The sequence below is a fragment of the Equus asinus genome, chromosome 1 (genome assembly GCF_041296235.1).
Source record: "Equus asinus isolate D_3611 breed Donkey chromosome 1, EquAss-T2T_v2, whole genome shotgun sequence".
NCBI classification, from domain to species: Eukaryota; Metazoa; Chordata; class Mammalia; order Perissodactyla; family Equidae; genus Equus; species Equus asinus.
The window spans coordinates 166,679,430-166,695,928 of record NC_091790.1 but is presented as its reverse complement, the minus strand read 5'-3'; the positions used below and the strand labels follow the sequence as shown (position 1 = coordinate 166,695,928).

General features: G+C 36.0%; 1 protein-coding gene across 3 annotated transcripts in view; it reads right to left on the bottom strand.

The window, feature by feature from the left end:
• Nucleotides 1-1,231: 1,231 nt before the first annotated feature.
• GPR141 (G protein-coupled receptor 141) overlaps nucleotides 1,232-16,499 on the bottom strand; it is a 75,136-nt gene continuing 59,868 nt past the window's right edge. For 2 of the 3 annotated variants that reach the window (XM_070511941.1, XM_070511942.1), the window contains one exon: nucleotides 1,246-4,014. In XM_070511941.1, coding sequence (XP_070368042.1) covers nucleotides 3,092-4,000 — 909 coding nt within the window. In that variant the 5' untranslated portion in view covers nucleotides 4,001-4,014 and the 3' untranslated portion in view covers nucleotides 1,246-3,091. Of the gene's footprint in view, nucleotides 4,015-16,499 lie in introns of all 3 variants that reach the window. The other variant, XM_014840704.3, reaches the window with a different exon arrangement.

The following is a 16,499-nucleotide window of genomic DNA, read 5'->3' as shown; positions in this document are numbered from 1 at the left end:
ACAAGTAAAATAGTCTTTTTCTTAGTAATGTATATGAGATCAAAGGAGGAAAGCTGGAAGACTCAATGACCCTTTCACAGGAAAATTAAGAAATGAACAAAGCCTGAGTAGAGAGTCCCTTTTAATGGGTGCCAGAAAAATTGTACTTAACCCTGGGTTCAAAATTTGGCAGATGGTGACCATGAACCAATCTGAGAGTAGTGAGGCTCAGGGAAATGCTTTTGTCTTATCAAAAAGGAAAATACATACATACATACATATATATATATATATGTTTATGTCTATATGTCTTTTGCATTTTCCTAAAAGTTGCATTTACTCGTTTAATCACTGGAGAAAGAAAAGAAATCATTTAGAATTGAATCAAGGTAAGGTTAAGCATTCCCAAAATATAGGAATATTTTTCCTGTTCATAACCTCATAAGTGGTAAATGTCCCTTTCAAATTGACCCTGTTTGTGGTAGCTCAGTGGTTCTCAACCCTTACAGATGCAATGCCTTACGTTTTACTCCAAATATTTGGTAACACTTTTATTATTCTAAAGTAAAATTTGCTGATAATATAATCCTTCTACACTATTATTTATATATATAATGTTCTAACTATAATATAAATGAATAATGAAAAAGAAAATTATTTATAATAAAATATGTATTTCAGTGTGTAAATGCTCAGACATGATTATGAAAGGAGATAAAATGAGGCAGTCTGATGTTGGCATCTATATCTCATGTCTACCTGGGTACAATAGCTATGAATATTGTTTACAGATGTGTTGTGTTGTATATTAATGCCACAGACTGTCTTGCCATTGATAACGTGATTTTTAGAAATGAACAAGTCCTGGTAAAATTCTAAGGAAAACAGAGTAAAATCTTCCCTCGATACCCATGGCAGTTGCATTTCTGGAATATTTGGAAAACTAAAACCATACCAAAAATATACTATGTGTTTATGAAAACAGTAAAATCTAACTAACTGCTCTGATTATTGTGAGCATATGTTTCACCTCCTGAATGTCTGGAAGAACATTCAAATACAGAGCAAGACCTGATAATTCTTTATTTTGAAGACAATTGTGTGCAAGGCAAGACGTCTAGTCTCTGGCCCCAACCACCAAATGCCAGTAGTACTCTCTTATAATTGCAATATCCAAAAATGGCCTGAGAGGCCAATGTCACTCCCACTCCTACATGAGATTCATTTTCATACCAATTAGAGACATAGAACAAGCAAATTGAAATTTTCTATTTATTTTGTAAATATTGGTGAATAAGATATATTATGGAATATTGCATTTCTATAATTGGGGCAATATTTCTTACAGATCCGCAGAAATATACCTTTTATTATAATATATAAGAATACAGAGAAAAGCACAATTACCTGGTCTCAACATATTTAAAATCTGGGAGAGATTGTAATGTAATCTACAAGCCAACAGATACTATGATAGTAAGACACAGATAGATAAGAAGAGAAATATGATGTAATTTCCAAAAATAATTTTTTAAATATTTTACTATAACAATTTTCTTACACATTTTACAGGTGTTACAAATTTTCTTAAAACTTTTATGAGTCTGAAATTTTCTTACAAATATTATGGGTCAAAGTGAAAAAGAAAAATTAAGAAAAAATGGGGAAAAAAGACTGGAAATAAAAGAAATGTAACTTTAAAAATAAAAAAGTCTGATAAAAGAAAATTTAGAACAGGAAAAAATTTGGGAACAAATCATGTATGCAGTATGTTGCTGCTTTTTCTTTCTCAAAATTAATTTCTATGACTCGGTAATTTTAATGATCATAGAAACTCACAGGGATATTTCTTATTCATCCAATGAATTTGTGGATCCATAGAGTATAACAAATTAAGAAAAAGTCTTTAAATCCTGAACATTTACCTTGCTGGGAAAAAAAAAAGAGTTATCTTAATTCACTTGGTTCTTGTATTCCCACCATGAATTTCTTCAGGTTCTCTGAAGCATTAAATATGAAACTGGATCAGTTCCTTAGAAAGTTTCAAGATTATAAAACTTGGAGGGAAATAGTAGAAATACGGGCAGGAGGGAAAAAGACCCACAAGTCTATATATCAACTTAGTAGCCTAATCTCAATGGTTTTTCTGTGTATTTCTCAAAAACTATTTTTTTAAGAATATTGTTTTCATTTATTTGAAGACAAATAACTTTAAGCATGGAAGGGAACTTTAAAGATTTCAGTATAACTTTCTTTAAGGAAAATTTAAATTAACTGTGTCCCAAGACATCTAGCAACTCTTCAAAACACAGAAAATGAAAACAAATTAATCCCTTTCCTTGGAAACTCATTTTAATTTCTAGTAGCATATTGGTCAGGAATAGTCCCTAAGTTATGGTTTCACCATTATTTAGATGTGTTCAGTAAGCTTTTAAATGATTTTGGAGATACTGAGGGAGCTGATCCAGTGTCCTTGAACTTGATCTTTCAAAGGACAAACCTAGGTAACCTTGTTATAGCAGAAAGCCATGAGGACTTCTGCTTCTCTTGATTTCTAGGTAAGTGACCTTGCACCAAAGTTACGATGATCTAGAAAAGTTTCTTACTATTTTCCCCTCTTATCTGTTTTTTGTCAGAATGTGAGTTGAATGGGCATCTTACCTGGTTAGCCAAGTAGTTTTTGTCTTTGGAGTCCAATCATGGTCAGGATTAATGCACCTAAGGTTAAGTGGGATGAAAACAACTAGAGGGCTGAATCCAGTCCAAGACTTACGAAAATACCATGGTTCAAATTGAAGAAACTAAAATAAGCTAGAAAAATTCAGAAATCATTAGACCCATAGTGCCCAGATGGGCCAAGTAGACATTTTGTGTTGGAAAATAATGCCATATTGTAACTACAGCTGGATTAAACATCACTAGTCTTCGTAAGGGAATCATTTAGAGACGGTAGGGATTAAATAAGGACTGGAATGAATGCTCTGACATTTTATAGTGCTTCTTGTTGGCTGCATCAAGGAATGGTTTTAACCAAGTAATGAAATTCCTACCTCCCTGCGCCCATTTTCACTCTCAATTTGAAGGAAGTAATTCTGAGTACTGTAGTCTATAGCTAATGGCACAAAAGGCAGTTCCATAGATCAATTATCTTTTGCTTAAACCAATGGCTTCCCCCAAGAACAAAGAGCAGCAAATCAAAGCAGCTAATTGCTGTTACACTCAAGAAGATTTCATTATAGGATGCAACACTGTTGATACATTCACCTGAGTGTGCCACAACATGCAAATAATAGATTCTAAAGAAATGGTAGGGAAGGAAGCAAACAAAAATGACCCCTATAAAAAATAGGTTTTTCAGCTGGGCCCAGAACTCCTGGTGGGATAGTAAGGAGTGGCGTAGCTTCCGCACCATTGACACAATGATGAAGATCTGGAAGACCAAGAGAATCACTGCAATAGCTATGACAATAGTGACTATCATATAGTTGACCACTTGCGCATATACATGGTTAAGTTCTTTGTGGAATCTAAAACAGTCTTCCTCATCATACGTCTCAGAAGTTCCATAATGAGAAAAAATCAGGGGCACCACAATGACAATCACCAGAAGCCACAAGCCAGTACTGGCAGCCACAGCATGCAGTTTTCTGTAGAATTCCACTTTGTCCTTGCGCTTGAAGAAGATGAGGTACCTAATGACCAGGATCACCACGTAGAACAGGAATGTGAGGTACATGTGGATGTGCAGCATGGCACTCACAAATTTGCAGAAGGGCAATCCAAATCCCCAAGTGTTCTCAATGAGATAGATCAAGCGAAAAGGCACTGTCAGCAGAAAAACACTGTGGATCACTACCAGGTTAATGACTGCTGTGGTGGTCACAGACCGGGTGTTCATTTTCACCAGTAAGAACAAAATGGAGATGATGCCCACCAGTCCTCCAAAGAGCACCACGCAGTAGAGCCCAGTTAAAGAAGCTGTCGGTAAAGGATTGCAGGAGGAATTACTGTGGTTAGCCATACTTCAGAAGTTACCTGGAAGAGACAAAGCACCAGGGTAAATGACAAACTTCCAGAGCTTTGTTCATGTCTCCCTCCTGGCACTGACAATGTGACTTTGTTATTTATCTGTTTACATGATATAAACTTTATATGCCTTAAGAATGAAGACTATGTCATCTGCATGTCTGTATACTCTAGATGGAAAACACAGTAAGTCACTGATTCTTAATCTTTAGTAGGTTACAGACCTCATCAAGAGCTTCCCAGAGACATGTATATGTGTACATAGTCAAAACGATTTGCATAAAACTGAATTGCAGACCATGTGAAGCTGATACATGGATACTAGTACTGCAGCAGCCACTGAAAAGAATATCATAAGCTGGACAGAAAGTTGAGTGGATGCCGTAATTATATAAAATATTTTTTTCTTTTATGTATGATTCTATTTTTCTAATTCCTTCCAACTCATCAGCAAATGATCCAAGAATATTTACACTTAATTCATTTAGGACACTGATTAGTTTGGTGAAAAAATTTGCTAAGTCAAAGCAGCAGCAAGCTATTGGAGTGTATATCTGAATTTCTCATCATAGTTACATTATCATCTAGCAGTAAGGCCTTGGCTAAGTTCTTCTCGCTGGCCCCACTGAAAATGCAGGATGTCTCCCAATTCTCTCATCCCCCACCTACAAATTTATACAAGAACCACTATCATTTTTCCTCTGGACTCCTGAAAGATCCTTTACTAAACAGTCTTGCTCTCTTCTAATTCATTGCCCACCTTCTAGATTTAGTAATCTTCTAATTACACTAATCAAGCCATTTCAATTTCTCATTTAAATTCCTTCAATGCCTTCCCATTTCTTTTAAGATAAAAGTAAAATCCTTACATGTCTAGAATGTTCTGGGTTATGGCAAAATCTGATCCCTTAAGACAATATTCAGATTCAAGAAAAAATCTAGGGGTGAAATTGACAGGATTTGATGAACTGTATATGGGGAAATGAGGGGAAAGGAAGTGTCTCAATCACTCCCAGATTTCTGACTTGAACAACTGTGTAATTAGGTCTATTTACTGACACCAGGGAGACTGAGGATCAAAGTTGAGAAAGAACAGTAGTTGAAGTATGCACTTAGTACCTGACCTTTGTAACACATTCGCAGTTGTTATTCATTTCTTGAATGTCTCTTTATACAACCAAAATTACTCAGCAATAAAAATGAACCAACTACTATACACATAATACTGATAAATCACAAAAGCATTATACTAAATCATGTATCCTCATTAGGGCAATATCACCCCCAAGGGGGCCAACATTTGTTCTTGAAATGTGAAAAATCTTACTTTTTATGTGTAAAATACAGATATACCTACGATACATAAACAGATATACAGTATCTCTGTGGAATTAAAATTTCATAAAGAGAGAGACACAATCAGGAGAAATCTGTTTAAAAAGGCTCTTTAGGGGGGCAATAATAAAAAAGTTGAGAAACACTGTACTAAATAAAAGATGCCATCCATCACATGATGTAGTGCATACAGAAGTCGAATTATAATGGTGTACCCCTGAAATCTATATAATACTATAAACCAATGTAACCTCAATAAAAAAATTTTAATAAAATATGCCAGCCACAAAAGACTACATATTGTATTATTTCTTTTTCTAGAAAATAAAAACTAACGTGACAGAAAGAAGAGCAGTGTGGTCCAGTGTGCAGGGGAAGGGATTGACTTCAAAGGGGCACAGAAGAACTTATAAGGTGATGGAATGTCTTATATCATGTCAGTTACAATTGCAGTTGTTCTCAAAGTTTATCAAATTGTACACTTAAAATTGGTGAATTTTTTTGCATATAACTTCAATAAAGCTAATTGAAAAAACATAGTAATAATAATCTGACCCCAGAAAGCCTCTGCTTTTGTGGACAGGAAATAGAATTACCATGCGGCCCAATTAAAAGATTGCCTCATGTAATACTTGTTCCACGTGATGTGTAATCTCTGTAATTGCCTTTCATTTGTCCCTGTAGAAAAGGAATTCCATCAAGTAGACATGAAATTATATTGTGTTCATATCTGAATCAAGGATGAATGTGCCACCATAAGCTCTGTTCATTTCCTTCAGCTATTGACCTAGAAGGACCAACTTATGAAAGAAGAAGAAAGTAAAACCAATTGCATATCATTTGTCTCAAGTCTTCCTTCTTTCTTATAAACTGCCATGATCTGTGTCTTTCAGATGTAAGAAGCTCGTGTTAAATCTCTTCCATGTGCCAGGCACTGCACGAGATGCTTGCCTGTACATGGTCTCATTTAACCCTCACAGCAGTCCTGTGCCTTGTGGATGTATCACCATACTGAAATTCAGATGAAGAAACCAAGCCCTAGACAGAATAAGTCATTTAGCCAAAGTCTCCAAAGTCACACACATACACACACACAACTCCTTATTGTACATGATGGAGAAGCAAGTTGTACATCCCTTAAGCCCAAATTTCTAAATCTTAATAGAAGAAGGAGGGGAGGCCATGAAAAGATTTGGTCCTATTCACATGGCCAATACATCACATGGTATGCCAATACATCTTGAAAGTTGCTCTTCTTCTTTTGGGATTTCTCCTCCTATTCCCTTTACTTGGTTTACAGCAGATCCCATAAATTAGCTCATTCAACATCAATTCTAACCCCTCTGGCCTGCCTTTCTGTACAGAGTTTTTGCAGCTATAGTGCTTGTGTGTGATCTGCTATTCTGTTGCACTACTACAAAACGTGGAGGAAAAGTGAGTCAAATGAGGGATGTCAATGTGTGGAGAGATTAGATCGTTTGGCAAGACAGTAGTGGAAATGCCTGGTTGCTCTGGCACAGCAATGGCCCTGGTACCCAGTACTATAATACATCATGGATTTCAGGAAGCAATAGTTAGAATCAAAGATATTTATGCTATTAACCCCATGGTGGTGTTGGAAACTTTTTCCTGACTACATGGATCATTCTTTATAGCAACCAAGCCTGGTTCCCAGATGTTCCAAGATATTCTGTAAGCTATTACCTTTTAATAAACACCTGGTTAAGCCAGCTAAAGTGGATTCTTTTATCTGCAATTAACAACCCAGACATACCTGGTTAATTCCTATTTCTCCTTCTAGAATCAACTGAAGCATCATTTTCTCCAGGAAGCCTTTCCTAACCTCCACTCTCAGTTTGGGTCATGTGCCATTCCACTTCTTCCCCATGGAACGCACTGTGCTTACCTCTGTTAGGGCACTTATCACACAGACCATAATTCTCAGTTAGACCTCTGCCTTCCGAACAAGACTGACCAGGGAAGAATCATGCTCTCCTTTGTATCCAAAGAACCTAATGAAGTTTTAAAAATTAATTTAAATATTGTTATTGAAAACTAGCATACATATAGTAGAGTGCTCACCTATAAGTATACAAATCAGGGCGGCCCAGTGGCGCAGCGGTTAAGTGCGCACATTCTGCTTCATTGGCCCAGGATTCACCAGTTCGGATCTCGGGTGCGGACATGGCACCACTTGGCAAGCCATGCTGTGGCAGGCATCCCACATATAAAGTGGAGAAAGATACGCACGGATGTTAGCTCAGGGCTAATCTTCCTCAAAAAAAACCCCAAAAAGTACATAAATCAATTAATTTTAAAAGAGTAAATATACTCTCACCAAAGGTAATCACTACCCTTACAACTAACACCATAAAGGAGGTTTGTCAAATTTGAATTTTATATAAATTCAATGTCCTTTTTTGTGTGTATCTAGCTTCATTCACTCAACCATTATGCTTTGAGATTCATTGATGTGTATAGTTTTAGTTCATTCTTACTGCGTCATATTATATAACTCTATAAATATATCACAATTTATCATTGATGTGTATAGTTTTAGTTCATTCTTACTGTGTCATATTATATAATCTATAAATATATCACAATTTATCAATTCTATTGTTGATGGACAATAGTATTATTTCCAGTTATAAGGCTATTATAAATAATACTACTCAATATTCTTATAAATATCTTTTGTAAAAATAAGTGTATACTTCTGTTAGCAATTTACCTAAGTGTGAAACTGATGGATCACAGCGTGTGTATGTTTAGTTTTAGTAAAAACCACAAATAGTTTCTGAGATACACTTCTCCTAACAGTTGATGAAAGCTTCACTTGCTCCATGACCTCCAGAATACTCAGAATTTTCTGCCTTTTTCATTTTTGTCATTGTAGTAGATGTAGTTGTATCAAATTGTATTTTTTTTTTAAGATTTTATTTTTTCCTTTTTCTCCCCAAAGCCCCCCAGTACATAGTTGTATATTCTCCGTTGTGGGTCCTTCTAGTTGTGGCATGTGGGACGCTGCCTCAGCGCGGTCTGATGAGCAGTGTCATGTCCGCGCCCAGGATTCGAACGAACGAAACACTGGGCCGCCTGCAGTGGAGCGCGCGAACCCAACCACTCGGCCACGGGGCCAGCCCCTCAAATTGTATTTTTAATCTGCATTTCCCTAATGAATAATAAAGATGAGCACATTCTCATACATTTATTGGACACTCGGATATCCTATTTTGTGAAGTGTCTGTTGAAATCTTTTGCCATATTTCTATTTGGTTGTCTGCCTTTTTCTTATTGATTTGTAGTAGTTCCTTAGATAGTAGATATTACTCCATTGTTGGATATGTGTTTCAGATATCACCTTCCACTTTCCTTTTCATTCCTTAATTTATATGATTTGTTGAACAAAATTCTAATTGTCAGTATTAGCAATTTATCAAATTTTCCTTCAGAGTCAACACTTTCATATCCTGTTATGAAATTTTTGTCTATCCTAAGGCAACAAAGATAGTATGCTGTGTTTTCTTCTGTTTAACTGTTTTTTCCACTTGTAATTTTTAGATGTACAACCCATCTAGAACAGATTTTTTAATATAATGTAAAGTAAGAGGCTATAATTAATTTTTACCATATGAATAGCCAAGTGACCCAAATCATTAATTGCAAAGACCATTCTTACCCCCACTCCACTGCAGTGTCATCTTTGTCATACGTTAGATGACCACATGAGTCAGTTTAGTCCATCTTTAGGACTCTAGTAGATCAATATATGTGCAAATACCACATCATCTAAATCACTGTTGCAATATAATGTTTTCATATCAGGTAGTGTAAATTTTTCAGATTTCTTTTCCTTAAGATCACCTGAGCTATACTTGACCTTCTGCATTTCTAAATAAATTCTGGAATCTACTTACAAAAACTTCTGGAGTTTTTAATGGATTTGCATTGAAATTACAGATATTGATAACTTTAGATAGATATTGATAGCCTTTCAATATGTAGTCTTCTTATCCCTGAACATAATATATCCCTCCATTTTCTTAGGCCTTCTTTAGTTTGTCTCAATGTGTTTTCTCCATAGAAGTCTTTTACGAGCTTTTCTATATTGATTGAGGTAATCATATGATTCTTCTCCCTTTTTTTGGTTAGTGTAGTGAATTACAATGATTTTTGCGTGTTCTACGCTTGCATAGCTGGCATAAAACACATTTTGATGCGATATATAAACCTTGTTAATATATCATTTTTTTGAGGTGCTGACATTTTGTACATGATTTTGCTTCTCTTATGAGAAACACTGGTTTATAATTTTCCCCTCAATGTCCTTGTCAGGTTCGAGAACAAGGTTTTGCTGGCCTCATTAAATGAGCTTAGAAATGTGCTCTCATTTACCATTCTCTGGAAGAGTTTGTGCGCAATTGACGTAATTCCTTCCCGTGTTCTATATATTCAACTGAGATTATACTTAATTTTATTACTCAAATCTTTAATATACACACTGTCCTGTGGGGGTTCTCTGTCTTCTGTCCTAGCAGCTATTGAGAGTAGTTTGTTAAGGTCTTCCACTCCTATTAGAGATTGTGTAGAATTCTTTTCATTCTGTCAACTTTTAGTTTATATATTCTTACACTATGCTATTAGTGCATAAAAATCTAGAATACTGATATATTCATCATAAAATGTCTTCTTTATTTCTAGTAATGATTCTTCCTTAAGATCTACTTTTTCTGACACACTGAGCCTTCTTTTGTTTAGTGTTTGCACTTTACATCTTTTTCTATCCTTTTACTTGCAACGCTTATGGTTCTTCTAACATTTAAAATATGTCTTTAAAATGTGTCATATAGTTGGGTCCTGTATCTTCAATTCAACCTTTAATAACAACCTTTGTCTTTTCATTGGACAATTTTTCTATTTACATTTGACGTAATTTCTGACTGAATTTGTGTTTACTATATGATCTTAATTTTATTTTCTATGTGACTCAATCATCCATATTATGTCTCTCTCTTTCTCTGTCTTCCTTTGGATTATTCAAACATATTTTTATTTCATTTAAAACACACAAAATATTATTATTATTGTATTTTACAGTTAATAATCAATAGAAATTTACATTTATCCACTTTGTTTCCTTATCCATTGCTCTTTTTTAAAAGACACTTTATTAAAGTATGAGTGACATACAAAAAGCTGTATATATTTATGTAAACAACTTGATGAATTTGGAGATAAGTATACAACTGTGAAATCATCACCACAATCTATACCATAAACATGTCTATCACCTCCAAAAATCTCCCACCGTCTTTATTTATTATTTTTTTGTGGTAAGAAAACTTAACATAAGATCTATCCTCTTAGCAAATTTATAAGGATACACTACACTATTGTTAACTGTAACCTCTATGCTGTGCAGTAGATCTCTAGGATATTCATCTTGCATAACTGAAATTTTGGACCCCTTCACTAATACCTCTCCATTTTTCCCTCCCCCCAGCCACTGGCATACACCATTCTACTCTCTGCTTCTATGAGTTTAACTATTTTATATTCCTTATATAAGGGGTATCCTGTAGTATTTTCCTTCTGTATCTGGCTTATTTCATTTAACATATGTTCTCCAGGTTCATTCATGCTATTGCAAGGAGCAGGATGTCCTTCTTTTTTAAGCTGAATAATATTCCATTGTTTATATACACCACTTTTTTCTTACCCGTCCATCCACTGATAGACATTTAGTTTGCTTCCATGTATTGGCTATTGTGAATAACGCTGCACTGAACATGGGATTACAAATAACTCTTCAATATCTTGATTTCATTCCTTTGGATATATATCCAGAAGAAGAATTGCTGGATCACATGGTAGTTCTAGTTTTTCAATTTTTTGAGGAACCTCCATACTGTTCTCCATAGTGGCTGCACCAATTTGCATTCCCACTAGGAGTATGGGAGTGTTCTCTTTTCTCCACATCCTTGCCAACACTTGTTATCCTTTGGGTTGTTTTAATAATAGCCATTCTAGCAGGTGTGAGGTGATGTCTTATTATGGTTTTGATTTGCATTTCCCTGATGATTAATTATATCGAGCACATTTTCATGTACCTGCTGGCCATTTGTATGTCTTCTTTGTAGAAAATGTCTATTCAGTTCTTTTGCCCCTTTTTAATGGGGTTATTTGGGGGGTTTTGCTATTAAGTTATAGGGGTTCCTTATATATTTTGGATACTAACCCTGTATCAGATAAATGATTTGCAAATATTTTCTCCCATTCCAAAGGCTGCCTTTTCATCTTGTTGATGATTTCCTTTGCTGTGCAGAAGCTTTTTAGCTTAATATAATCCCACTTGTCTATTTTTGCTTTCATTGCCTACGCTTTTGATGTCACATTCAAGAAATCATTTCTGAGACCAATATCAAGAGTCTCTTCCTCTGTTTTCTTCCAGGAGTTTTATAGTTTCAGGTCTTACAATTAAGTCTTTAATTCCTTTCAAGTAAACTTTTGTGCGAAGTGTAAGATAAGGCTCCAATTTCATTCTTTTGCATGTAGTTATTCAGTTTTCCCAGCATCATTTATGAAACAGATTACCCTTTCCCCATTGTCTATTCTTGGCACCCTTGTTGAAGATAAGTTGATTGTGTATGTGTGGGTTTATTTCTAGGCTCACTGTTCTGTTCTATTGGTCTATATGTTTGTTTATTTACCAGTACCATACTATTTGGATTACTTTGTAATATATTGTCTTTTCTAGCTATGTATACTAGCTTTGTAATATAGTTTGAAATCAGAAAATGTGATGCCTCCAGCTTTATTCTTCTTGCTTAAAATTCCTTTGACTATTTGGAGTCTTTTGTGGTTCCATATGAATTTTAGGAGTTTTCTCTATTTCTGTAAAAATATGACATTGAAATTTTAATAGGGATTATATTGAATCTGTAGATCACTTTGAGTGATTTGATATTTTAACAATACTAATTTTTTCAATCTATGATCACAGGATATTTGCATTTATTTGTGTCAGTTTTAATTTCTTTCATCAGTGTTTTAAAGTTTTCAGTGTATAAGTCTTTCACCTCCTTGGTTAAGTTTATTCCTAATATTGTATTCTTTTTGATGCTACTGTAAATGGAATTTTTCCTTAATTTTTTTAGATAGTTTATTGTTAGTTTATAGAAATGCAACTGATTTTTGTATGTAGATTTTGTACCTTGCAACTTTGCTGAATTTGTTGATTAATTCTAACAGGATGTTTTGTAGAATCTTTAAGATTTTCTACATATAAGATAATGTCATCTTCAAACAGAGATCATTTTACTTTTGCCTTTCCAATTTGAATGTCTTTTTCTTTCTTTTTTTTTTTTATTTCTTCTTGATGCAGTCTTCATAGGTTGAATGTTTCTAAGACTTTATTCATTTCTTCTAGCTTATCCAATTTGTTGATGTATAATTTTTAATAATAGTAACTTATGGAGCCGGCCAGGTGGCGCAGCAGTTAAGTTCGCACGTTCTGCTTCAGTGGCCTGGGGTTTGCCAGTTTGGATTCCAGGTGCAGACGTGGCACTGCTTGTCAAGCCATGCTGTGGTAGGTGTCCCACATAAAGTAGAGGAAGATGGGCACGATGTTACCTCAGGGCCAGTCTTCCTCAGCAAAAAGAGGAGGATTGGCAGCAGATGTTAGCTCAGGGCTAATCTTCCTCAAAAAAAAAATAGTAACTTATGATTCTTTTTATTTCTGAGGCATATGTTGTAATGTCTCCTCTTTCGTTTCCTATTTTATTTGTTTGAATGCTCGCTCTTTCTTAGTCTAGCTAAGGGTTTGTTGAGTTTGTTTATCTTTTCAAAAAACCAACTCTTAGTTTCCTCAAGTTTTTCCATTAATTTTCTCTTCTCTATTTCATTTATTTCTGCTCTGGTGTTTATTGCTCCCTTTATTCTGCTACCTTTGGAGGTAATTTGTTCGTCTTTTTCTAGTTCCTTGAGATACAAAGATTGTTCATTTGAGATCTTCTTTATTTTTTTAATGTAGGCATTTATGACTATAAGCTTCCCTCATAGTACTGCTTTTGCTGCATCCCATATGTTTTTGTAGGTTGTGTTTTCATTTGTCTCAAGATATTTTATTTCCCTTTGATTTCTTCTTTGAACCAATGGTTGCTCAAGGGTGTATTGTTTATTTTCCATGCATTTGTGAATTTTTCCATTTTCCTTTTTTTATTGATTTCTAGTTTTATTTCATTGTAGTTGGAAAAGATACTTGGAATGATTTTAATCTTCTTAAATTTGTTAAAGCTTGTTTTGTGACCTAGCATGTGGTCTATCCTGGAGAGTATTCTATATGCACTTGAGAAGAATGTATAGTCTGCTGCTATTGAGTGGAATGTCCTTTATATGTCTGTTGGGTTCATGTGGTCTATAAGTGTGTTCAGGTCTGCTGTTTCCTTATTGATCTTCTGTCTGAATGATCTTTCCATTATTGAAAGTGGAGTATTAAAGTGTCCTACTATTATTATATTGCTGTCCATTTTTCCCTTCAGATCTGTCAATATTTGCTTGATATAGTTAGGTGTTCCAATGTTGGATGCATATATATTTATAATTGTTATCTCTTCCTGTTGAATCATTCCTTTATTATTACATAACAATATTCTCTATATCTTGTTATAGTTTTTGACTTAAAGTCTATTTTGTCTGGTGTAAGTATAGATTTGGCAGAGAAAGTCCTTCATCAGTCAGATAAGCCAGAGATTCTGGGTGGTTCAGCTAGTGCGCTCCACAGCTGGGCTGGCTGGCAGAGTCCATGGTTGGGCAGGCTGGCTGACAAGCTCCACAGACAGTTGGGTCTGGTGCAAGGGTCCATGAGCAGGTGGGCCTGTTGCCCAGGTCAGAAGGCATGCCCACCTGGGGTCATGAGATAGCTGTTGAGATCCACATGCTGGTTATTGAGAGCCCCCATCCCTTTTCTTTGTTCATAACCGCCTCTAGGTGATCTAGCCATGCAGATTCCCTCAGTGTTCTGAGTGAGCTGCAACAGAGCAGATCTCTCAGGTCCTGAAAGGCTATGGAAGTCAACTCTCACTTTGCCTGCTTTCCACAATGGGAGAATTCTGCAGTCAAGGGGATCTCTCTCAGTACTGTGCTGAGCTGGCCCATGGAAGGGGTGATGTGGGTAAAGAGAAACTGTTCTTTACCGTTTTCAACGAGTCTTTTCTTGTTTCTGTGCTCCACCAGGGTGCTCTAACTTCTCACCTGGAATCCAGAGATCTCATGAAGGTCTTTTCATCCGTGGATGGTTGTTAAATTGGTGTTTCTGTTGAGGGCACGAGGGATGTAACCTCCTATTCGGCCGTCTTGCTGATGTCACTCAGTTATCCATTGCTCTTTATTTTTTCCTGCATTTCTGTATTTTCATCTGGGATAACTTTCTCTCTACTGAAGAACTCCATTTAAAATTTCTTTTATGGGGCTGGCCTGGTGGCGCAGCGGTTAAGCTTGCACATCCCGCTTCTCAGCAGCCCGGGATTTGCCGGTTCAGATCCTGGGTGCGGACATGGCACCGCTTGGCAAAAGCCATGCTGTGGTAGGCGTCCCACATTTAAAATAGAGGAAGATGGGCATGGATGTTAGCTAAGGGCCAGTCTTCCTCAGCAAAAAGAGGAAGATTGGCAGCAGTTAGTTCAGGGGTAACCTTCCTCAAAAAAAAAAAAACAATTTTAGTACAAATTTCTTCAGGAGAATTCTCTCAGCTTTTTTTTCCACTTGTGTCTGAATATGTTTTATTTCACCTTCAGTTTTAAGGATGTATTTGCAAGGCACAAAAGTCTAGGTTGGCATTTATTTACTTTCGGCACTTTAAAGATGTTATTATATGGTCTTCTGGCTTTCACCATTGAGACTTCAGTTTTACTTCAATATTATTACTGATTTTTTCCCCCCGAAGATGCAGAAGCTAATGCAATTTTTTTAATGATTTGGTCGTACAATAAATATAGTCCTGAAATTAATTGCATTCAACAAAAGAGAAAGGTAACTTCCTCCCCAGCATACAAAGATTAGTTCTCTAAATTTTATAGAATTTCTGTTATGAAATGAAAAAGGTACAGTAAAGTGCTTTCCTTTACTTTGAAGTGCATTATCTAATGCCCGCTTACAGCAGCCACTCTCCATAGCACTCTTACCCTCACTCTCTGAGCTTTAGTCACATTGGCCTTATTTCAGGACCTGCAAAGTCCCAAGCTCCTTTTGGCCCTAGCACCACCGCATCTTTTCTCCCCTCCCCATCATCTAGCCGTGTACTCATTCTTCAGATCTGAGGTCTGTTGTCAGCTCCTCAGGGAAGCTTTCGCTGACCTCCAGACTACAAGAGATCTGCCTGACTGTCTCAGAATTCTCTCTGCAAGGGTAATTAAATAATTCCTTAGGTAAATGTGTGCTGGTTGCTGATGTCTCTCCTCCTCCTCCTCCCCAGATTATAAGCTCCATGAGGACAAGGACTGTGTTTGTTTTTATTTTTTTTCCACTCCTGTGTCTGTAACAGTGGTCAACATATAGAGTGTGGTCCCTAAATGTTATGCGCAGGAGTAACTAAACGATGGGAATGCCAACTGGTACAGCCATTAAGGAAAATAGCATGGAGATTTCTCAAAAAATTAAAAATAGAAACACCATATAATCCAGCTCTTCACTTCTGGGGGTTTATCCAAAGAACATGAAAACACTAATTCAAAAAGATATGCATGTCCCTATGTTCACTGCAGCATTATTCACAATAGCCAAGAATTGGAAGCAACCTAAGTGCCCATTGGTGGATGAATGGATAAAGAAGATGTGGTATATGTCTACAATGGAATACTCATAAAAAAGATGAAATCATGCCATTTGCGACAACATGGATAGACCTTGAGGGTATTGCGCTAAATGAAATAAGTCAGATGGAGAAAGCCAAATACTGTATGATTTCACTTATATGTGGAAGATGAAAAAACGACAACAACAAACAAACACATAGACACAGCGAATAAATGGGTGGTTACCAGAGGAGATGGGGGGTGGGGAGAGGGCAAAGGGGCTAAAGGGGAACATTTGTATGGTGATAGATGACAACTAGACTTTTGGTGGTGAACATGATGTAGTCCATACAGAAGCCGAAATGT